The following is a 25,518-nucleotide window of genomic DNA, read 5'->3' on the forward strand; positions in this document are numbered from 1 at the left end:
AAAATTTTGGGGCTTTCCACCGGTAGAGATCCGGTGGAAGCCCCCGCTGCTATTAAGCAAAGAAAGGGACAGAGGAGGGGAAATTAGGGTTTGCGGAGGCAAGAGGTAATCATTATCTTACGAGGTTGAAGTTGTTAAATACAATATGATAACTTTAATGTAAACCTAAAATTAAATTTAAAATTATTCAAAATATGCTAAGTTAATGGTTAATTAATAAATACATATCTTTTTTAATAATAAATACATATTTAACTTACCTTAGAAGGTAATCAAACATATATAAAAGATTTTAAAAAATAAATGCCTTCGTTAGTTAAAAGAAAAAGATAGTCTTTTATCGTGAATCAACTAATCAAATAATGTAATAATTAACGATTGATTAGAGAATTGGCATTCGTCATTAATTGAAATTAATTTAATATTATTTATAGTATATATAATTATTTTAGAAAAGTTTAATTCTTCCCACAAATTTTACAAATTTTGAATATTCTGACTGATTTTTTACGGATTAATTCAATTTTTGACCGATTGAATAACAGTTGGACCGATTTTATATTAACTGATTTTGTTGGATCGGAACCGATTAATCGGTTAATAAATCGATTTTTAGAATCTGAACCGTGATAGCTAAGAGTCCCATGTACAATGTTGCTGGTGATAAACACAATCTGCTCTGAGCACAATAACATTTTTGTGGAGATAAACATGGGATTTGCTTGTCTCAGTAGCCTCCTCATTCAACAAGCAATCCAGTTTTGATTAATGATAGCTGAATAATGAAGAAAAGGAATAGAAAAACAACATATCTTAGGTAGAGAACTAGCGATAGATTGTGGCTTAAGCCAAACAACTCACAAAGAATGGGAACAAAAGTGAATATAAAGTAATCCAAAAGTATCCAAACTTGGCCTTTTAGTATTGTGCAAATTGGGTGCTGCATAGTGGAAATAGTTATTCCTTCGACACATCCACTTAACTGCAACCACCCCATCTAACTATTTGCACCCTGGTACAATGACAGGTCTTATGAAATTTTAAATCTAACCACAGGCATGCAAGGAATTGATAGCAACAAGTACTCCCTGATGCAGACTTCCGTCACTCTGGCAATTTGCACGTTTTCTGGTTCTGCTATCGTCGACTCTGGCAAATTTGGCTCCACAAGATCATTCCAGTACTCGTGTTTATACTTCGACTATTAAAATTGAAATAAGCGTACGAACTACCTCAATGACAGTCCTACAACATACGAAATCAGGAAATCATATAAGGACTCTGTCACTCTGATAGGCCTGTTTTATTAATACTGCTTTGCTTTAATATTGATAATAATTTTCATTGTACTCTGTCACACTCACAGTTATACGAGATTGAGCAATGTAATTTGACAATATCCCTGGCATTGGAGTTTAGTAATCAATGTGTTAGTTATGCCCTAACGCTGTCATCAGAAAAAAACGCGACAAATATGAATGTAAATTGCATTAGTTTGATTAGTATGGCCTAACTACTACTGTAACTTTCGTTTTTTGTAGTTTAACTGAAATTGCAGAAAGTAAGTAGTCTTCTGATAGCTTGATATCACCATAGGGGGAATTTTTCAAGGGGCGTTCTCTTGTTTCATGGTCACTGCCAAATGATGTGAATAAGATCATCCTGACCATCCAAATGAGCAAAAAAAATAAAAATCAAATAACTCTGACCATCTATATCTTCAGAAGCCAAAGTTTATTGTTTTGACTTTTGAGCAGGTGCTCCGGCTCAGTGCCTGTGACCTCGTAAGGTCCTTAGCTCGCTGAACAAAAGACCACTTTGTCACATTTTTTAGGAGTATTGCCATCCATTTCTGACTCCAAATATCAATTTTCAATCTAAAACGTCATATTGCGTAACATTTTTGAATTTGAATTTCCCCCCTCAACTTAAAGTTGCTCGGAAAACCCAACTTAAAGTAGTTTTTTTTTTTTTGAAAACCAAACCTGAATTAGCTTTCTTCGGGATTTTTTTTTTTTTACATTTATATCTTATTTTCTAGAGTTAAATATATTTTGTTTTCCAAATTACACAATTTAAAATGTATTGGCTGTATGATTAAATAATCTATCTTTGGTTTTTTATATAAACAAAAATCTAAATATGAAAATTTTATTTCTAAAATAAAAATTAAAAATAAATAAAGAATAGAACTAAACCGTCAATATATTTTAATTGAATACTTTATTTGGAAATAAATTTCAATTAGGTACTTATTTTCGATTTGAGAAAGAATCGCAGATTATTTTCGCAAAGAAATAGGATGGGATAAAATAAGCCGGGTTCGTTTGAACTGGACAGCAAGTCAGCAACCCGGTTCACTCGCCTGTTAGCAATAACAAATAAACCACTAAACCCCAATAAGCTAAAACCCCACAAAATCAAACCATTTTTCTCCACTCTGATTGCAAGAACCCCATGGCGATCGATTGTTTAGTTCTGGGTATGTCTTATTTTCACATAAAATCATGTCTCTGCCCATTTATATGATCCTTGTATGCACACTAATGTCCTAATTTGAGGTTTTGTTTGCAGGGGCAGGCCAAGAAGTGGGCAAGAGCTGTGTGGTGGTGAACATGAATGGCAAGAAAATTATGTTCGATTGCGGGATGCATATGGGTCATCATGATCACCAGAGATACCCCGATTTCTCTCGTATTTCGAGAACCGGGGATTTCGATAGCTCCCTTACTTGCATTATCATCACACACTTGTATATTTCTGTTTCTTGATATATGATTGTTTGTTGCCTGTTGTGTTAGTTAATTTTGTTTTATTGGATTGGTTGATGTGTTAAGGCGAAAAGCTTGTACATTGAGGTTGAAAGGCGGTTAATCACTTACTCACTCCGTTTTGAAATATAGGTCGCTTGATATTTTGACACACAATTCTAAGACTTTTGACCTCATAGCTAAAATCATTATTTTCAAAATTTTCTTTTTTTTTATTTATAATATTAATCATATATTTTTATTTGAAAATTTTGAAAATTTTAAAAATAATGATTTTAACTATCCGGTCAAGGGACTTAGAAGTGCGTGTCAAAAAGTCGAACGACCTATATTCAAAACAGAGGGAGTAGAATGTAAAAGAATGGTAGGCAATACTGCAGTCTATTGTTAAAGTAAATCAGGGCTATACAAATTTGTTAAAAATGTTTTTGTTGATGTCGTGATTTGATATATATTATAAGTTTCTGGAATCTGGATAGGTAGAGATCCGCTGAACTAAGAATTAAGGTGGGGTGAAATTTTTGATATGAGCTTAAAAGTGCTGTAAACAGTATCTTAATGATCAATTGAATAAAATAAATAGAACGAAGATAAATTATTAAGGTGCCAATATTTAGGAATTCTTTTGTCTGGTTATGTAACTAGGCAATGTAATTTTGTATCATCTACATTAAATATCATAAACTTCACCTTCTACACTGGTTGAGGAAAATGCTCCTCATCCTACTGCTGAGTGCTGATGCTATGCAAGTACGCAATTCATACTTATTGAGAAATATTTAGGACAAATTACGGGGTAGGGAGTTTAATTCCTGCGCATTTCTCATTCTTGGCTCTCGACATGTATGTATTCCTTATGCACTATGGAGACAATGACTGACTATATACAACAGAGTTATAATACTCTTTAGTTGCTTTTGCTCATCTACCTGGGGTTACCATAAATTGTTGTAGCCAGTAAGTTATCAGCGAATGTCTAGTTTCCATTCATTTTTTTTTTTATGACTTTGGGATTGCAATATCATTGTAGAAACTAGAAAGTAAGATACTTAGAAATTAGAATTAACATCTCTGTAAAGTACAGTTATGCTGGAGTGCTATGAATTTTCGACCGTGGTAGGTTGAACAGTAAAGGAATTAAGGACCTCACTTGCAAGATTCTAATATTTATATAAGTAATTTCATAATCTTGACATGTGTATGTGCAGTATAGTATGAATTGATCCCTTTTTTTCTTATCCCTGATAATATATTACTTCTACATGAGCTAAGTTAATAAAATGATGCAGTCACCTTGACCATATTGGAGCTTTGCCATACTTCACTGAAGTCTGTGGATACAAGGGACCAATTTATATGACGGTAAAGACAATCTATTGTTTTTTGTAATCTCATGAAGTGCTATCTTGGTTATTAGATTTCAGATCACTATATCTGTTTACTTGATGATTGAATAAAGTAATCTCCATCTATCCCTTTCGGTTTCCACTTTCCACATAAAACTTTTTATGCTCAGTCTCTGTTGTTTGAACATTTATCTATGCAGTATCCAACAAAAGCTCTCGCTCCTTTGATGTTGGAGGATTATCGGAAAGTTATGGTTGACAGAAGGGGAGAAGAAGAACAGTTTACATCCGAAAATATTGAAGAATGTATGAAGAAAGGTAGTTGCCCTTGTTCTTATGTCTAATAAATCTGAAGTATATCATAATCGCCTAATGTATGGTTTTACTTGCTAGCTGATTAATTCAGTGGTCATGAGCAACTTAAATATCAGAGTTGCAATTAGTCTTAATTTATAAACCGAAGTGCAATTTATACTACATTTCAGCTTAATTAGATTAGTGTTGTATAACACTAAATAAGGCAAGTGGCCCCCACTTTTTCTTTTACCTAAAAACTAACCCTAAACAAGGCAAGTTGCCCCCTCGTTTTCTTTTACCTAAAAACTATGTAATTCATGAGTTCACCTTGCTTTAAAATATGTTTACATTAGAAAATTTAAAGAGACATATATTCAAAGAATAGACCTTTGCTCTTGTATATCATCCTCATATTCTTTTGTAAATTGATCTATGATTTTTTGAATGATGTGGCAGTTACTGCTGTGGATTTAAAGCAGACGGTGCAGGTTGATAAGGATCTTCAGATACGTGCATACTATGCTGGACATGTAGGCATCCTGAACCTGATTTTTTCGTGCTATGTTGTGTTTTCAGATTTTATTATTGAGCTTATTAATTACATATATAAACTCTTTTGCCTTCTGTTTACAAGACAAACTGATGTATAAAGTTTTTTTACAATTTGTTTGTATTCATACATACTTCTCTTCTTGTGGTCACTTAAGCTCTATGCTTATATTTTCCGAATGCACGAGTCTTCTTGTGTGCACCCATGAGATTAGTCAAAGGTTAACAGGTTAGACAACCATGATTAGTAATTAAACTATAATAGTCTCCCTTGCACATTAATGAATACACTACATGCTTGCCCAAATCTATTTAAATAATTGGATGTGGTGGACGTTAGATTCTTATGTGTGTTTATCACTTATGGGAAAAATACAAGTCCAAAGTTTATAGAGATAATGTGCAATATTCTCTTGTAGTCATTATTCTAGGTTGCAGTTTTTATGGCATTGGGAATTGGTTCCTATATAATTTCAATAGCAGATAAACTAACATGGAAAAATGTTTGTAGGTGCTTGGAGCTGCAATGTTTTATGCTAAAGTAGGAGATTCTGCAATAGTTTACACCGGTGATTATAATATGACACCTGATAGACATCTTGGAGCTGCACAAATCGATCGGCTGCATTTGGACCTTCTTATATCAGAGTAGTATTTTCTCCACATATCGATGCATATGGCTAATACCTACAAATTTACCTTAGCTTGCCTTTTTTTTTTTTTATGAGATTATCTTTTTTATGCGCTTAGAAAGCCATCTTGTCTTTCCTGAGCTATTGGCCACAAAATAACTAATGACTGTACACCCACTTTGTCAGACATTCTTCTGAAAAACTGGACTCTGCCCTTGTTGTGAATTTTTGGTGATACAATAATTGCTCCATACATAAGGTGTTACAAAATGGTTTGCCATATGAATATTACAAAGTTGAAGATGAATATACTCAAGTGAAAACTCTTGTAAATATGATGGTATGTGATTGAATCACCTAGATATTGTAGTATCATTCTGCATTCAGTTTGGCATTTTACATAAATCGGTTTGTATCACTTTCTTACAAAGCAATATAAAAATACTTAAACCTTAATTTACACAATTGCAGATCAGTCAGCAACTGAGATTTTGACAACTGCATTCCTATAGAACTGAGTAGCTGTAATATTTTTTATTATGTACTGTTGCCTATATGTATCACATAAAGTTCTTAAAGGCGGATATAGATATGGATTTATATGCAGGTCATGCTTCACAAAAAGTTAAATTCTAGAACATTATTATACTGCTGGAGACTTGTAGATTATAGAAGCAAATCTGCAATTACCCCTAGTAATTAGTACTTAAGAAACAAGCAGAAATAGATCTCAAGCTAAACTGCTAAAATGTAGAATACTATTTATCAGTTCATGTTCTGATATTATGATTTTGAAATTTTTATAATAGTTGTAGTACGGAATTGTGTTTGCCGTGTAAAACGAGACGTGATCCTGTTGAAAGAATGGACTATGGTGTAAAAAGCTTAAATGCAGAGCCATATAATAAAACAAATTTAATGTGTATCTCAAAACAAGATCCATTGCAATAATAAATTTTCTTTTTGCAGGTCGACCTATGGTACAACTATACGAGATTCAAAATATGCTCGGGAAAGAGAATTTCTTGATGCTGTACGGGAACGATAAGCCGTCACTTTTAGTGTCTTAATTTTAATCAGTTCATGCCGTCTCTTGCTCTATGTTTAATGCTGTTTTTCTACTTCCCCTTTTCTGTAAACCTCCTTTTAAGTTAGGAAAGTGTCTTTGAGTCATCTTTTTTATATATAATTATTTGATATTGTCCATGAATTGGTCGTATATAAGTACAATAATAATGACTTTCGGTGTGATGGTTTATCAAATGCCCTAAACTTGTTATATGTGCAAATTTATCAAGTAGTCTTCAGAATGCAAAATGTATATAGCATAACTATATTAATTTTCTTCCGAAGCTTTATTTATAAAAGTTATTTTGTAGGTTCATAAATGTGTTACCAATGGAGGGAAAGTGCTCATTCCTACATTTGCTCTTGGTCGAGCTCAGGTTAGCTCCTTAAAATAGTTTTCTATTACATTCTGTATAATTGAACTAATTATGATTTCGTTATTATTATAATTAAAATATCTTCTTTGAACCAATCAGTACGGATTGGATTAGCTTTCTTAACCAGCTTTCAGTTTCTAGCATTGAAAAGTTACAAGATAGGTGTTTGTTTCAGCTTCGAGCCAAAACTTATAATCTATGCACAACCCCTTTAAGGCACTATGATGCATTAAATTGTTAAAAAGCTGGAAGCACTTCTGAAGATGTTTAAGGCCTTTGCTTCCCAAGTATTTAAGTTTTCAAAATCAACTAAGTTCCTCTACTAACTATGAACAAAAAACCGTGTTTACAAAAATAAGTTTCTGTCTTGCTTGTTAGAATGTTAATTCTCCTCTTAATAAGATTTATACCTATACTATCTATACTATATTATTAAAGTCAAAACATTAAAAGTTTTGGTCGGTCGATATCTGGGCTTTACAGACATCTTTATATAGAACATGTTTTAATGGGTCTTATTATTATAACTAAAAGACATTGGAACATCCTCATTAAAACATATCTCTCGGGACTATGACAGACTTAATTATTAGAAACTTATTTACATGCTCGATAAAAATCTAATAACCCAAATACGTCTTATTAATTATGGAAAAACTATTTATATTAAAAGACACATATTATTCTAACATAAATGTATAATTAAATAACACATATTAACAAGCTAGTAGATATAAAGGCATTTAGAAAAACTAAATTAAATTTGACTGATAATTATTAGCATTTGTTGGTCCATAATATTTGTTGATATATGATTATTTTTTCTTTGAAGTTCAACTATTATTGCCTTCATTAATAACTTTCTTTTGAATACATAGTCAGTCTTAATGACTATCAATTTTTTGACACTATCTTTTATCAATATTTTTGAATGCTACATTTGAATTGTCTTGGGTCATATGACGGTCATTAGCTTTCTGAGGCAGAATAGGTACAACCAAGACCTCTTTCTAGCTTTTGCAAAAGCATATTCAGATTACAAAAGTCAGAAGAAGTTGATCAAACGAAGACATGTTTGACACGGTCTTTGTATATGCTAATTTACTGCCAAGACATGGTAAACATGAATATAAGAAATTTAACACAATCTCGAACTGTGCGCTAAATTTTTAAATGCTATATTCTGTATGAACTTATTATTGAAAGATTTTTTATTTTATTTATAATCAATTCGAACTTTTTTCCTTATTGTTAATCCATCTGAGAGCACAAAAAAGTTTCACATCATGTATTTCCATCTCACAGATTCTAGCAGACGCCTTTGGTACGTCGTCACATAATCTTAGCACTACAATCTAAATCGCTCATATAGTAATGGTGCCACTTATCTTTTCTGGCCTAATTATATTAAGTTCTTTAGTAGTATCTTCTCAGGAAAATCAGTTACTCCCAGCAAACTCCTAGAAAGAGATTCATCATTTTATTATCCGTTGGGACTTGGGAGAAATAAGTAGCATTCAACTGTTCTCAGTTCTCTGTGTTATTTTTTGGTCGTTCTTTTTTGCATTGATAAACAGTCTTTGTATAGTAACAATAATTTTCTGATAGTTCCTGTTCTAATTTAATAGGAACTTTGTATACTATTGGATGATTACTGGGAGAGGATGAGTTTAAAGGTTCCCATATACTTTTCTGCAGGTATGCATTTCATATTTCCTTTCTATCGTCTTTCTCTTTTTCTTCCGATCACATGAAATAGTGCTGACATTTTCTTTTTGTTATTGGTAATGAGTATATATGTCCGTAGGATATGGCATTGGTTAACAATATTGGCACATTTATATGCTAACTAATAGCAACTTTCTGGCAAAAGGATTCTCAAAAAGGCACTGCACCTGTGGACCATTGACGATGATGTGCATCATCTGATTTGATTATTAGTTTTTAATTTATTTTTTTAATTTCCTGTTACAGGATTGACTTTACAAGCTAATCTGTATTATAAAGTTCTCATTAACTGGACCAGCCAAAAGGTGAAAGATGCATATACCACTCGGAATGCATTTGATTTCAAACATGGTATGCCTCACACAGAATTTCGAATAATGGAGATTTTGGTACAGTGATAGACGTTACTACTTAAATAGTTTTAGAACATCTTTTAGTTTGTTGTTTATCTAGAATTATTTTAAAAAGATATTTATTACTAAATTATACATGTAATGACTAATAATGGCAAGAACATGTTGGCATGATTACTGCATCTTCTTTAACTGGCTCCTCTCTGAATTTAATGTTTCAGTTTGCAGCTTTGACCGTTCCTTGATAAATGCTCCTGGACCTTGTGTTCTTTTTGCTACACCTGGAATGATCAGTGGTGGCTTTTCACTTGAGGTTTTTAAGCATTGGGCTCCATATGAAAAGAACCTTATTACGCTGCCAGGGTAAAATAGGACTTAAAAAGTATTTCAGGCAGCATACTGTTACTGTTTATATAATAAGCATACATCGTCCTTACCATGTACGTGTGTGTGTGTGTTAATCTATAACAACATATGCATGTGTGTGTATCGAAAATGAAGTGTACTTGTGTAGTTTTACAACTCATATTAAAGTAGAAATATAACAGTTGGTGTCTGTTTAATAAACCAAATGTACTACGTTGAAACTTGGTTACAGAAAGAAAAAAGAATATACGAGCATCAGAAAACTTGGGGAAAGTGGTGTCCTCCGACATTCTAAATGTTGTGTTTGGTTGGGATTAATGAATTCGAGGAAATGGAACGAAATTTGACCGATATTCTGGTTAGATGTTCAAAATTTTCATTCCTTACTCCATACTTTTCCTAACCATTTAAAATTAGAACTCATACCCTCCAGTCCTCCACTTGAAGATGAATGCCATTCTCTCTCCACCCATTTTCTTCCCAAATTCTATCATACAAATTTTGCACTAGTTTTTTTCCTCCAAAATCTTCCCTCCTAACTCCACTGTTTCCTTTTAACTTCATTCCTTCCATTCCATTCTCCCCAACCAACACGGAAATTAAAGTCTTTATATGTGTAGCAAAGGCCAAAATGACACTTGCAAGTTATTCTGATGTATTCTATATAACAAAAATATAGCATAAAATCTTTACTTGAGATTAGAACAACCTGCTGATCTAATTATATTGTTGAGGAAATTGGTCAAGTGATATGTTTTGTGTGAATATCACACGCTCCCTTATTCTAAATGAAGGAATTCACTGTTTGCTGTGCATCCCACAAAAAGACTTCTGTTATATGATAATTGATATATTCTATATATCCCACCCTCAGCTAATCGAACTCTGATGTGAAAATAGTTTCAGACCCGTTTTAGACTGTAATTTTTTGTTAACTTTTTTCTATCCATTGGTATTCTTCTCCTAGTTATTGTGTAGCGGGAACTGTAGGGCACAAGCTGATGTCAGGCAAACCCACTAAAGTCAATGTGGATAGAGATACCCAAGTTGATGTGCGATGCAAGGTTCTGATTACTTTTGTTCTTTTAATTATTTTTTTCCTGCAACATGTATGCTGAAAATTTTGTACAAAACTGTAAAGTATGTCTTGCAAGTTAAAAAACAACTGTTGCTGAAGTTGCAAATTATATTTGGTACAATAAAGTGGAAAAGAAACTTCTTTTGCTTCAGTTCATCGCCTAAAATATTTTGTCATGCCTTCTCTGTATAATAGATTATATGCTCATTCTTGTTCCTTGCTAATAACAAGTTCCTGTTTTGAGCTGTTATGTTTGTTTTCTGTTTTTCCTTTTGTAGATTCATCAGTTGTCTTTTAGTCCTCACACGGATGCCAAAGGAATTATGGACCTAGTTAATTTTCTATCTCCCAAGCATGTGATTCTTGTGCATGGTGAAAAGCCTAGGATGATCGCACTCCAAGGAAGAATTCAATCTGAGTTGGGTATACAGAGTTTTTGTCCAGCAAACAATGAAACAGTGTCAATTCCTTCGACTCATTATGTGAAAGCTGATATTTCAGATACACTAAGACGACATTCAAAGTGTCCGAACTTCAAATTCTCAAAAACAGATTCAGGAGAAAATTCCGATACAGGGTTTATGCCAACGCCACTTAATCCATTGCAGGTGTTTGATGATAGAGTAACTGAAGGGATCTTGTGTCTGGACAGAAGCAAGAAAGCAAAGGTCGTCCACCAAGACGAATTTCTGGGCATGCTGGGAGCTGAAAAGCACGAACTACAGTTTGCTTATTGTTGTCAGGTACCTATTGGCAACTTAGGAAATGCTATAGAGACTGAAGTTGCAAATGTGCTTCCTGTCATTGACAACGGCTCCTGGCTTCACCTATTAACTGGGAAACTTGCAATTGAACTTAATGATGTTAACATCCAAGAATGTGGAGAACATATTCAAGTAGAATCTATCAGCATATCCGTCTGCCTTAATGATGATTGCCCGCATAGAATAAGCGAAACTAATCTTAACAAGTCGGAAGCAGTATACTTCTGTTGCACCTGGTTAGCAGCGGATGAGCCGCTTGCCAGGAATGTCATTTCCACACTGAGGAAGTTAGAGCTGAGCACTAATTTAACTACAGCAGGCTAATAGTTGTTGTATATGTTTTTCAGTAAATCCCTTGAACAAGTCCTGAAGTTTGATACTGACAGCACAGCACTTGTGCAAAACCAAATTTTGAAGAAAATGATGTACACACAAATGTTGTAAATTATATTGTTATCAATTTTGATTTCACCGTACTTGTATATTGAGCTGTATTCTGGGTTTTTTCTTGCACGGTGTTGTATTGTGTGTGTTTGTTTTGTCGAGCTTGCGCAGCTATTTTTTAATTTTAAAATTAATATGGACAATTTTTTGTATGTTCTGGTTTTTATCTTTAAAATTAGTCAATATTAACTTTTAGCTCTAACCTATCTTCAAAATTAGTGATTTTCTAATTTTTGTATTGTGGAATCATGCTAATCTTTGTATTGATTTTTTTTGGAATCCCGGTTCCGTCACCGTATAACTGCTTACTAATTTCTTATCTTGACTATTTTTGAATCCTGATTTCTACCTTTCAGAGGTAATAACAATCAATGGATGATAACCTTTTTTTTCTTTTGCATCTCAGATTTTGTTGTAGCTAGTTTTAGAAAGTTGATCTTTGTCCTTTCAATACATAACTGCCGCTGGCAGAATATGGAGAAGTCTGCATAGCCTGGAAAATCAGTATGGACAAATCTTTTTATGTCCCGATTTTTATTTTTAAAATTAGCTGATATTAACTTTTAGTTCTAACCTACCTCTAAAGTCAGCGAACTTCTAATTTTTGTATCGACTATTTTGGAATCCTGGTTCTGCCATTGTATAACTGTTTACCACAGTAATATTTATCTCGACTATTTTGGAATCCTGGTTGTAATATCCGGGGATTTCGCGACTTGTATTTCGAATATTATGTACAAATGTGCCATTTTATGTGAAATTAGAAAATAAATAAATATTATATTATATTCCAGTTGGATGTGGTGGTATATGATTTATGAATTTGAGTCAACGGTCAAGGAACCGAAAAGTGATTATTTACGAGGATTTAAACGAGAAATGAATGAGTAATAAACTTCATGGGAAATATATGGGTACATGATTTTGTGACCCGTATGTGTTGATACGGTTAAGTGGATAAAGTGAATTTATGACCGATAAAGGATATCGGATTTTACGCAAATGACGGAAGTTGAAAAGTGTAAATAAATATAATTTGATACATTAATTAAATGAAAGTATGAGATTTGATTGTGGGATGTATGACTACGTGCTATATGACTTGTACGTTTTGGAATATGTGATTCATGTGGCTTTAGATAATTTTAAATATTTTATCATGTGAAAATATGAGTATATGAGCTTACATATTTTTTTGTAAAATATTTGAGATGTGATAAAATCATGGAATTTGCTTTATTATCTCTAGAATATTCTTAAAGATATTTTAAGAATGATCGTTGAATTTATTTCAGTGATTTACTATTTTAAAATGATTTTACAATCATTATTTTGGTTATCAAGCATTATCTTGTAAAATTCATATAAAATAATCTATGTGCTCAAAATATATTTTAAAGATATGGGGAGAGAGATAATTTCATGATCTTTATTTTAAAAATAAGATTTGAAGTTTTCTGAGTTGTTTGAATATAGTTTTATAATTAACAAGCTCCGTTTACATGATTTTTGCAGTAAAAGAAATGAGAATTGGAATTTTGTTTTAGTGGCCAAAAGACCAAAATACCCCTGTGTTCTATTCTTTAAGGTCAGCAGACCCATCCCCATTTCCCCCAATTCTTCATCTCTCTCGACTCTCTTTTCTCTCTCTCTCTCTCTTCGGTACTCTCTCTCTTCCGTTCTTCTTCGTTTTTCCGGCTAAACTCCGATCGGTGGCTCGATTTGTGCTCCTTTTTACTCCCTTGACATCAAGCACCGATTGCATGCGTGTGTAGTGGTATGTATAGTTTGGATTTCGTGAAACCCACTTCGGGTTTGAGATGAATCCGATGATTATGCCTAGTTTTTTATGAAATTAGCATAGGGCTTTGGTGTTAACAATGATTAATTGGTGGAACCCGTGATTGGAGACCGATTCGGGCACCTCCGGGTTTTGCCGCCGCCGGTGATGAGCTCCGGTGAGCCGGCGGGGACGATGATGCTACTTTGAGTCCGAAAATGATCATGTTATCTCGTTTAAATGTGAAATCCAAGTTATATGTTGGAGTTTGTAAAAGTTTTGTTGATGTTTTGAAATGGGTTTAATTAGTTTGATTATGTGTAATTGATGTTTGATTAAGTGTTTTGTGTTCATATGAGAAGTATACATTGGTATGGTGTGTTCTTGTTTTCGTTCGGAATAGAGTTGAGTAGCTGCTGTAAATCAGTTCGTTCAGTACTTATACGAACTCGGATTTTAAAAGAAATGACATATTTGAATTCCTTGTGAAAAATTAGCTGGAATGGGCTCTTGAATCATGTTAATCGGATTAAAAATGAATGAGTTATAGGCGGTCAAAGTTTGGCCAAGCCAGTTGACTTCGAGGAGAGAGAAATTCTGGTTGATGTGATGAAGAAGATGATGACGTGGCGAGCTGTCATTGGCTAGAATATTGAAATTAGTATTTAAATTATTTGAAGGGTTAAATGAAGGAGTTTGGAGAAGTGTTTAATATGAAAATTTAAGTAAATGAACTTCCTGATTTATTGGAATAAAAAGATTTTGGTTTTGAGTTACAAAATTTTAATTTATAATTTTGGTATTAGTAAATGGTGAAAAATGTGACAACACAGTTGTTGGTTGGTTTTAAATGAGGCATATATATATATATATATATATATATATATGTGTATATTTTTTTTAATAGAAATTTTTATTTGATTATAATGTTGTGTTTGGTTGTTGGTGTCGGCTTGAGTCCGACTGGAAGTTGATAAAACAAAGGAGGTGCTGCCAGAATTTTTATATATAATAATAATAATACTTTTTAGAGGCGCACCTATGTATTTTATTAACTTACTTGCTTATAATATATTATGTGACAAATGTGATTATGTGTTACGTGTTACAGTTATATGTGATTATGTCATGTGTATTTGTATGAAGTTTATATACGAGTAAATGATACGTGAATCGATGGGGTAGGTTAGTTTAGACGTCCTAAGTGAATGTTGAGTATTGAAAGGGATACTAAAGTTAGCATTATTACGCGTGTAGATTCGAAAGACGAGGTCGCGAAGCTTAAGAAAGGAAAGGCTCCATTAGGTGACAGTTAGAGGATTACTTTATCAAGTGGAAAACGAGTTGAGGCAAGTAACTTTCCTCTCTCTCTTAAGCAACTTATTGATAAATGATGATAAGTACTGTCACCTCTGAACTACCCTTTGAATTATGAAAGCCTGATTTCCTTTCTCATTGAATATATTGTCTCACTTTTGAACGCGAGCTCTTTCATGAAGATCATGTTTCTGTATCCAGTATATTCTTATCCTGAATATCTATCTTTTGATTGAATAATATTTCCTTTCTATATGCTTGACCTCCACAAGAATATGGATCTTGTTTCTATATTTGAAATTAAGAATGATTTTAAACTTGCAAGTGATTGCAAGTGTCCAAATGATTTGGAAGGTTGGTAAGTTTTTTTTTAAAAAAAAAACGAAAGATATTTTTAAAGAAGAAAGTTTTCCAATTTAATGGTTTTCCACGGAATTCTATTGATTGGAGGCGTAAGTGGCCGAGTAACGCCGGCCCAGCTATTTGATTATGAAGACCAGTGAGGGCTGGCACATTATGAAGACCAGTGAGGGCTGGCATTTGAAAGGCCAAATAAGTTGCCTTTCGGGTACCCTATTCACGTCCAGAGGGACTGTAAAGTCCGGTATGGGGATTGTACGTGGCTGATCACCCGTGCAATCCAGAGCGTTATACACTCCAATCGAGTAAAGTGTTTTATGAAAAGAATTGTCCAGGTGTTGGACTGTTTTGAAAATGAGATATTTTTGTGATGGAAAACAAAATTTTGATGAAAGGATTGATTGAAGGAAAATGTTATGAAATGGGTAATTTCACGAAAGTTTTGAAAAGAGGAATGTTTTATGAATTATTCATTTACAAGAATGGTTTTTATGTAATGATCCTGAACTTTGAATCTCTATTATGACCTTTGTAACTTTAGTCTATAATCGAAAACTCTCCATCTTATTTTGTTGAATAGTTTAATTCATTTGTTCCTTGTAGTTACTTGCTGAGCTTTTGTAGCTCATTCTGTTGTTTATCTAACCCTGACAGCTAAGCAAGAGGAAGATGGCCAGTCCTAGGTGCTCTGTTCGTTAGACTGTCTACATCCCCCTCTCTGTTTCGTTAGATTACTTTACCAGCTCAGGTAGAGGACGCTTTGGATAGTCAATGGGGAGTAAGTATGTTAGTATGGACCGTTGTGAACAGTACCTTTGAGATGTTTTACATAATTCCAAGTCGGAATTATGGTTGATGCTATTTATTAAGGGTTTGTAATAAGTTTATAACTTATTATTTTGGTTAGTAGTTGTAACTTGTTTCATACCATCACCTGTTAAAGATCCTTGTGGTGTAAAGGGGTTGAGTATTTATATTGCTAAATCCAGGTTGTGCATGTTAAAGTTGATTTGTGACTCCTCAATCTAGACCCCGGATTGGGAGGGCGTCACAGTTGGTATCAGAGCTACAGGTTTTGGTCCCTGAAACAAGTTATAATAGGCAGGCCTTAGGAGAACCACATAAGTTAATTGTGCGTTCCCAACCCATATAGGGTTCAGTTGAGATTATTGGATATAGTCTTAACGAGTTAAGTTTATAAGAGTAGAATAGCGTGTCTGAGTTAGAGTCGAAGACGTTTAGATGAGCGTCATTGACTTGTGATGCCAAGGCTAGGCTTATAAGGTGTATAAGTTGGCCAGGTGGATGGAATATGTGACTTGTAGTTGTTGTATCTCTATACCAGTAGGATTGGAGTCACTTGAGTTTGTGTTGAGTCATCAAGATGACCCATATTATCCCTAGATTTGTTTTGCTGGTTGTAGTAGTTGGTTTGCAGCTGGTGACACTTATGGAATATTTCTCAGTTTTTCCCCTTATTTGATCATGTAGCCACATTATTGTGTTGTCTTTCATTTCAAACTTGTTTTTGTAACCCTGATTATCGTTATAACTACCTATGCATTTCTTTTCATAATATTGTTGCACCATACTGTTCCTTTCACATCAGTTTCAAATAATACCTATGCTTAATACCTATGTTTCAGAATAATACCCTGAACTCTTACCTTATGATTTCTATGATATGGCGAGCAACTTATGTGGTAATAGAGCTGCATGTGCTAAAAGTTTAAAATGTTGGAAGTATATATATAAGGTGGATAAGAAGAGATTGTTTTATGATATATTGCCATGTTAGCATGTTGCCTAATAGTAGGTTGCTTGTCTATTCATCAGAAAAATGTCAACCACACCAACCAACCCAGATGAGGGTAATCAGAATCAAGGTCGGGATCAAGAAGACCCTACCATGACTCAAATTCTCCGTCTTCTTCAGCTGCAAACCGCTGCTTTGAACCAGCAGCCCCAAGCTCCTCGAGTCGGAAGCTTTAAAGCTTTCCAATCCCTCCACCCACCCGAATTTAGGGGAACTACAGATCCAATTAAAGCGAAATCCTGGATAAAGGAGATGGAAAAAGCTTTTGCTTTGACGGAGGTTGGTGAAAATAAGAAAACGGAATATGCAAGTTTCTACCTGAAAGACGAGGCAAATTTTTGGTGGGAGTCCACCAAGACCTTAGAAGGAAATGGTATTATTACGTGGGAAAGGTTTACGGAGTTATTTTTGGAAAAGTATCTACCTCAATACTTACAAGATCAGTTGGAAGTTAAGTTTTTAGAATTGAAACAGGAAGGTATGACTGTGGCAGAATATGAGGCAAAGTTTTCAGAATTGGCAAGGTTTGTGCCAGAATATGTGAATACGGAACACAAAAAGGCAAAACGGTTTCAACAAGGACTTAAGTCATGGATACGTAGTCGAGTGGCAGTTTTTGAGCTTCAAACATATGCTGCAGTGGTTCAGAAGGCTATGATTGTGGAAGGTGAAAGTGAGATGTCAAAAAGAGAGAACGATAGTAAGAAAAGAAAATTTGAAAGGTCTGAAGAAAGTCAAGGGCAATCAAGTGGAAAGTCTAAAGGTAAATTCAGGAAAGGTTCTGACAACCCAACCAATAAAGGATTTCAAGGATCCAAGCCCGGAAATGTTGGACAGAGTAACCGTTTCTCCGGTCAGAATCAGCAACAGGAAGGTAATAGACCTCCGGCCCCAGAATGTAAGACTTGTGGGAGGAAGCATTCTGGAATCTGTAACAAGCCTAACATCACATGCTTCAAATGTAACAAGAAGGGTCATTATTCTTCAGAATGTACTAGTACTTCGGGCAAGAAGGGCGTGACATGTTTTAAGTGTGGCAAGTTGGGCCATATGGCAAGAGATTGCAAGGAGCCTGTTCAACAAGCAAATGTTCTGAGGATAGCTGGATCACCAACACCGACACCTCCAGTACAACCAAGAGCCAGAACTTTTAATATGACGATGAAAGATGCTGTTCAGGACTCAGATGTGGTTGCAGGTATGCTTATTGTGAATTCTTTAGATGCAAAAGTATTAATTGATTCTGGAGCTACTAAGTCTTTTATATCAAAGAACTTTGTGGATAAATTGAATTGTGCTACTCAACCGTTAGAACCCAACTTAGTTATAGAAGTGGCTAATCGGGATAAAGTATCGGTTGATAGTATTTGTCCTAGTTGTGACATAGAGATAGAAGGTTGTCATTTCTTCGCGAATTTGATACCATTCAAGTTAGGAGAATTTGATATTATTCTAGGAATGGATTGGCTAGCAGACCATGATGCTCAAATTGAGTGCAAGAATAAGAAAGTGAGATTAAAGTCCAAGGATAATAAGGAAGTCGTCTTTCGAGGGCGAAAGCAAGAGAAAAAGTTTTTGACGATGATTCAAGCAAAGAGATTATTAAGGCAAGGATGTGAGGCCTATCTAGCTCATGTAGTCGATGTTAGTAGGGAACCACCCAAGATAAAGGAAATTCCAATTGTTAATGAATTTTCCGATGTTTTCCCGGACGAGTTACCTGGATTGCCACCAGACCGAGAGATAGAATTCACGATTGATTTGGCACCCGGAACTGAACCTGTGTCGAAAGCTCCTTATCGAATGGCATCTGTAGAAATGAAAGAGTTAGCTATGCAATTACAGGAATTATTAGATAAAGGATTTATTCGACCAAGCGTATCACCATGGGGAGCGCCGGTTTTGTTTGTCAAGAAAAAGGATGGAAGCATGAGGTTATGTATCGACTATCGTGAACTTAATAAGTTAACCATTAAGAATAAATATCCATTACCACGTATCGATGATCTGTTTGATCAATTAAAGGGAGCGACATGTTTCTCTAAGATTGATTTGAGATCCGGTTATCACCAGTTGAAGATCAAAGCGGAAGATATACCTAAAACGGCATTTCGTACGAGGTATGGACATTACGAGTTCTTAGTGATGTCTTTTGGGCTGACAAATGCACCTGCCGCATTCATGGACTTGATGAACAGAGTTTTTAAGAAATATTTGGACAAGTTCGTAATCGTGTTTATTGATGATATTTTGATTTATTCTAAAACGGAAGTAGAACATGCCGAACATTTGAGGATGGTCCTTGGAATATTAAGGAAAGAGAAGTTGTATGCCAAATTCTCTAAATGTGAGTTTTGGCTAAAGAAAGTTCAGTTTCTTGGTCACGTAGTGAGTAGTGAAGGCATCAAAGTGGACCCTGAAAAGATCGAAGCAATAATGAATTGGGAAAGGCCAAAGACACCCACAGAAGTTAGGAGTTTTCTAGGATTAGCTGGATATTATCGGAGATTTGTACAGGACTTTTCAAAGATTGCGGTTCCATTGACAAAGTTGACCAGAAAGAACGAGAAGTTTGTATGGACAGACAAGTGTGAAGAGAGTTTTCAAGAACTAAAGAAGAGGTTGGTATCAGCACCAGTGTTGGTTTTACCAGATGAAAAAGGGGATTTTGTGATCTATAGTGATGCTTCTCGTAGAGGGCTAGGATGCGTTTTAATGCAACATGGAAAAGTGATTGCTTATGCTTCTCGGCAATTGAAGCCTCACGAGCAGAAATATCCAACTCATGACTTGGAGTTAGCAGCAATTGTTTTTGCACTTAAGATTTGGAGACATTATTTATACGGAGAAAAGTGTGAAATCTATACGGACCACAAGAGCTTAAAGTACATCTTTACTCAAAAGGAATTGAATATGAGACAAAGACGATGGTTGGAGCTGATAAAAGATTATGATTGTACAATAAACTACCATCCTGGAAAAGCAAATGTGGTGGCAGATGCTTTGAGCCGAAAGGAGAGACTGAATATGTTAATGTCATCGAAAGAGTTAGTAAAAGAATTTGAAAAGTTGGAACTTGAGGTTCGAATGCCGAAGTCACAAGACAATGTGATGTATACAATGACCTTTCAACCCGAGTTGCTAGAGAAGATTCGACGATGTCAAGAGCAAGTGATGCTTCAAGAGAAGGATAAGTTGTCTGGTGAAGAGAAAAATAGTCAAAAGGATGATGAAGGCATATTGAGATTTTCTTCTCGTATTTGGATTCCTGATGTCACAGAATTGAAGCATGAAATTTTACACGAAGCTCACAATTCAAGATATTCAATCCATCCCGGAAGTACCAAAATGTATAGGGATTTAAAGGAAAACTTTTGGTGGCCAAACATGAAGAAAGAGATCGCAGAATGGGTAAGCAAATGTTACACGTGTCAGAGAGTAAAAGCAGAACATCAAAGACCCAGTGGACTGCTTCAACCACTGGATATCCCTGAATGGAAGTGGGAACACCTCGCTATGGATTTTGTAGTAGGACTACCAAGAACCCGAGCTAACCATGACGCTATCTGGGTGATTATCGATCGTTTGACCAAATCAGCACATTTTCTACCTATCAATGAAAGATTTTCATTAGATAAGTTGATTAAGTTATATTTGGATGAGATTGTTATGCGACACGGAGTACCGGTGTCTATTGTGTCGGACAGAGATCCCCGATTCAATTCGAGATTTTGGCGACAATTTCAGGAGCATTTGGGAACCAAGCTGAATATGAGTACCGCTTATCATCCACAGACGGACGGGCAAAGCGAAAGAACTATTCAAACAATTGAAGATATGTTAAGAGTTTGTGCATTGGATTTTAAAGGAAACTGGGACGATCATTTGCCTTTGGTGGAATTCTCTTACAACAACAGTTACCACGCGAGTATTGGTATGCCGCCATATGAGGCTTTGTATGGAAGAAAGTGTAGATCTCCTTTATATTGGGATGAAGTTGGTGAGCGTAAGCTTTCAAGTCCAGAGTTGATTCAACAGACCAAAGAAAAAGTGGAATTAATTCGGAAAAGATTGGTTGCTGCACAAGATAGACAGAAAAAGTATGCTGATCAGAATCGAAGAGATATGGAATTCGAGCCTGGAGAGAAAGTATTGCTAAAAGTATCACCATGGAAAGGACTATCCAGATTTGGAAAGAAAGGGAAGCTAAGTCCAAGATATATTGGACCTTTTGAGATATTAAAGAAAGTTGGAAGGGTTGCTTACGAGTTGGCTCTACCGCCGCAGATGCAACATATTCATAATGTCTTTCACATATCTATGCTTAGAAAGTACAATCCAGATGCAAGTCATGTGATAGAATATGAGCCCCTCGAGATTCAACCAGACCTATCTTATGTAGAGCAGCCGGTAGAAATTCTAGATCGAAAAGAGAAGGCGCTTAGAAATAAGATAGTGCCGTTAGTAAAGGTTTTGTGGAGGAATCCTAGAGTTGAGGAAGCAACTTGGGAGCTTGAAAGCGAAATGCTTAACAAGTATCCTCATTTATTTACTTAGGTATGATTCTGGGGACAGAATCCTTTTAAGGGGGGAAGGATGTAATATCCGGGGATTTCGCGACTTGTATTTCGAATATTATGTACAAATGTGCCATTTTATGTGAAATTAGAAAATAAATAAATATTATATTATATTCCAGTTGGATGTGGTGGTATATGATTTATGAATTTGAGTCAACGGTCAAGGAACCGAAAAGTGATTATTTACGAGGATTTAAACGAGAAATGAATGAGTAATAAACTTCATGGGAAATATATGGGTACATGATTTTGTGACCCGTATGTGTTGATACGGTTAAGTGGATAAAGTGAATTTATGACCGATAAAGGATATCGGATTTTACGCAAATGACGGAAGTTGAAAAGTGTAAATAAATATAATTTGATACATTAATTAAATGAAAGTATGAGATTTGATTGTGGGATGTATGACTACGTGCTATATGACTTGTACGTTTTGGAATATGTGATTCATGTGGCTTTAGATAATTTTAAATATTTTATCATGTGAAAATATGAGTATATGAGCTTACATATTTTTTTGTAAAATATTTGAGATGTGATAAAATCATGGAATTTGCTTTATTATCTCTAGAATATTCTTAAAGATATTTTAAGAATGATCGTTGAATTTATTTCAGTGATTTACTATTTTAAAATGATTTTACAATCATTATTTTGGTTATCAAGCATTATCTTGTAAAATTCATATAAAATAATCTATGTGCTCAAAATATATTTTAAAGATATGGGGAGAGAGATAATTTCATGATCTTTATTTTAAAAATAAGATTTGAAGTTTTCTGAGTTGTTTGAATATAGTTTTATAATTAACAAGCTCCGTTTACATGATTTTTGCAGTAAAAGAAATGAGAATTGGAATTTTGTTTTAGTGGCCAAAAGACCAAAATACCCCTGTGTTCTATTCTTTAAGGTCAGCAGACCCATCCCCATTTCCCCCAATTCTTCATCTCTCTCGACTCTCTTTTCTCTCTCTCTCTCTTCGGTACTCTCTCTCTTCCGTTCTTCTTCGTTTTTCCGGCTAAACTCCGATCGGTGGCTCGATTTGTGCTCCTTTTTACTCCCTTGACATCAAGCACCGATTGCATGCGTGTGTAGTGGTATGTATAGTTTGGATTTCGTGAAACCCACTTCGGGTTTGAGATGAATCCGATGATTATGCCTAGTTTTTTATGAAATTAGCATAGGGCTTTGGTGTTAACAATGATTAATTGGTGGAACCCGTGATTGGAGACCGATTCGGGCACCTCCGGGTTTTGCCGCCGCCGGTGATGAGCTCCGGTGAGCCGGCGGGGACGATGATGCTACTTTGAGTCCGAAAATGATCATGTTATCTCGTTTAAATGTGAAATCCAAGTTATATGTTGGAGTTTGTAAAAGTTTTGTTGATGTTTTGAAATGGGTTTAATTAGTTTGATTATGTGTAATTGATGTTTGATTAAGTGTTTTGTGTTCATATGAGAAGTATACATTGGTATGGTGTGTTCTTGTTTTCGTTCGGAATAGAGTTGAGTAGCTGCTGTAAATCAGTTCGTTCAGTACTTATACGAACTCGGATTTTAAAAGAAATGACATATTTGAATTCCTTGTGAAAAATTAGCTGGAATGGGCTCTTGAATCATGTTAATCGGATTAAAAATGAATGAGTTATAGGCGGTCAAAGTTTGGCCAAGCCAGTTGACTTCGAGGAGAGAGAAATTCTGGTTGATGTGATGAAGAAGATGATGACGTGGCGAGCTGTCATTGGCTAGAATATTGAAATTAGTATTTAAATTATTTGAAGGGTTAAATGAAGGAGTTTGGAGAAGTGTTTAATATGAAAATTTAAGTAAATGAACTTCCTGATTTATTGGAATAAAAAGATTTTGGTTTTGAGTTACAAAATTTTAATTTATAATTTTGGTATTAGTAAATGGTGAAAAATGTGACAACACAGTTGTTGGTTGGTTTTAAATGAGGCATATATATATATATATATATATATATATATATATATATATATATATATATATATATATGTGTATATTTTTTTTAATAGAAATTTTTATTTGATTATAATGTTGTGTTTGGTTGTTGGTGTCGGCTTGAGTCCGACTGGAAGTTGATAAAACAAAGGAGGTGCTGCCAGAATTTTTATATATAATAATAATAATACTTTTTAGAGGCGCACCTATGTATTTTATTAACTTACTTGCTTATAATATATTATGTGACAAATGTGATTATGTGTTACGTGTTACAGTTATATGTGATTATGTCATGTGTATTTGTATGAAGTTTATATACGAGTAAATGATACGTGAATCGATGGGGTAGGTTAGTTTAGACGTCCTAAGTGAATGTTGAGTATTGAAAGGGATACTAAAGTTAGCATTATTACGCGTGTAGATTCGAAAGACGAGGTCGCGAAGCTTAAGAAAGGAAAGGCTCCATTAGGTGACAGTTAGAGGATTACTTTATCAAGTGGAAAACGAGTTGAGGCAAGTAACTTTCCTCTCTCTCTTAAGCAACTTATTGATAAATGATGATAAGTACTGTCACCTCTGAACTACCCTTTGAATTATGAAAGCCTGATTTCCTTTCTCATTGAATATATTGTCTCACTTTTGAACGCGAGCTCTTTCATGAAGATCATGTTTCTGTATCCAGTATATTCTTATCCTGAATATCTATCTTTTGATTGAATAATATTTCCTTTCTATATGCTTGACCTCCACAAGAATATGGATCTTGTTTCTATATTTGAAATTAAGAATGATTTTAAACTTGCAAGTGATTGCAAGTGTCCAAATGATTTGGAAGGTTGGTAAGTTTTTTTTTAAAAAAAAAACGAAAGATATTTTTAAAGAAGAAAGTTTTCCAATTTAATGGTTTTCCACGGAATTCTATTGATTGGAGGCGTAAGTGGCCGAGTAACGCCGGCCCAGCTATTTGATTATGAAGACCAGTGAGGGCTGGCACATTATGAAGACCAGTGAGGGCTGGCATTTGAAAGGCCAAATAAGTTGCCTTTCGGGTACCCTATTCACGTCCAGAGGGACTGTAAAGTCCGGTATGGGGATTGTACGTGGCTGATCACCCGTGCAATCCAGAGCGTTATACACTCCAATCGAGTAAAGTGTTTTATGAAAAGAATTGTCCAGGTGTTGGACTGTTTTGAAAATGAGATATTTTTGTGATGGAAAACAAAATTTTGATGAAAGGATTGATTGAAGGAAAATGTTATGAAATGGGTAATTTCACGAAAGTTTTGAAAAGAGGAATGTTTTATGAATTATTCATTTACAAGAATGGTTTTTATGTAATGATCCTGAACTTTGAATCTCTATTATGACCTTTGTAACTTTAGTCTATAATCGAAAACTCTCCATCTTATTTTGTTGAATAGTTTAATTCATTTGTTCCTTGTAGTTACTTGCTGAGCTTTTGTAGCTCATTCTGTTGTTTATCTAACCCTGACAGCTAAGCAAGAGGAAGATGGCCAGTCCTAGGTGCTCTGTTCGTTAGACTGTCTACATCCCCCTCTCTGTTTCGTTAGATTACTTTACCAGCTCAGGTAGAGGACGCTTTGGATAGTCAATGGGGAGTAAGTATGTTAGTATGGACCGTTGTGAACAGTACCTTTGAGATGTTTTACATAATTCCAAGTCGGAATTATGGTTGATGCTATTTATTAAGGGTTTGTAATAAGTTTATAACTTATTATTTTGGTTAGTAGTTGTAACTTGTTTCATACCATCACCTGTTAAAGATCCTTGTGGTGTAAAGGGGTTGAGTATTTATATTGCTAAATCCAGGTTGTGCATGTTAAAGTTGATTTGTGACTCCTCAATCTAGACCCCGGATTGGGAGGGCGTCACACTGGTTCTGTCACTGGCTGTTACAGTTAATG

At 34.7% G+C, this 25,518-nt stretch overlaps 2 protein-coding genes across 3 annotated transcripts; both read left to right on the plus strand.

Annotated features, from left to right (window-relative positions):
* Positions 1-2,352: 2,352 nt before the first annotated feature.
* Positions 2,353-11,813, plus strand: LOC108197183 (cleavage and polyadenylation specificity factor subunit 3-II). The gene is made up of 13 exons (XM_017364724.2): positions 2,353-2,482; positions 2,575-2,752; positions 4,061-4,133; positions 4,318-4,435; positions 4,871-4,944; positions 5,475-5,611; positions 6,565-6,628; positions 6,975-7,040; positions 8,669-8,738; positions 9,015-9,119; positions 9,343-9,484; positions 10,455-10,551; positions 10,844-11,813. The coding sequence occupies exons 1-13, from the start codon at positions 2,458-2,460 to the stop codon at positions 11,651-11,653; spliced, it is 1,959 nt and encodes a 652-aa protein (XP_017220213.1). The 5' UTR covers positions 2,353-2,457; the 3' UTR covers positions 11,654-11,813.
* Positions 11,814-12,471: 658 nt separating this feature from the next.
* On the plus strand, positions 12,472-25,418 carry LOC108204007 (uncharacterized). Of its 2 annotated transcripts, XM_064082735.1 has the most exons (4): positions 12,472-13,550; positions 14,811-14,902; positions 17,067-18,244; positions 25,089-25,418. In XM_064082735.1, exons 3-4 carry the CDS (start codon positions 17,071-17,073, stop codon positions 25,115-25,117), a joined length of 1,203 nt encoding a protein of 400 aa, XP_063938805.1. In that variant the 5' UTR covers positions 12,472-13,550; positions 14,811-14,902; positions 17,067-17,070; the 3' UTR covers positions 25,118-25,418. The 2 variants fall into 2 exon arrangements, 1 of the variants encoding a protein (XP_063938805.1); XR_010286283.1 differs by lacking the exons at positions 17,067-18,244; positions 25,089-25,418 and adding an exon at positions 15,885-16,214.
* Positions 25,419-25,518: the final 100 nt, after the last annotated feature.

Source organism: Daucus carota, chromosome 8 (assembly GCF_001625215.2).
Source record: "Daucus carota subsp. sativus chromosome 8, DH1 v3.0, whole genome shotgun sequence".
Classification (NCBI taxonomy): domain Eukaryota; kingdom Viridiplantae; phylum Streptophyta; class Magnoliopsida; order Apiales; family Apiaceae; genus Daucus; species Daucus carota.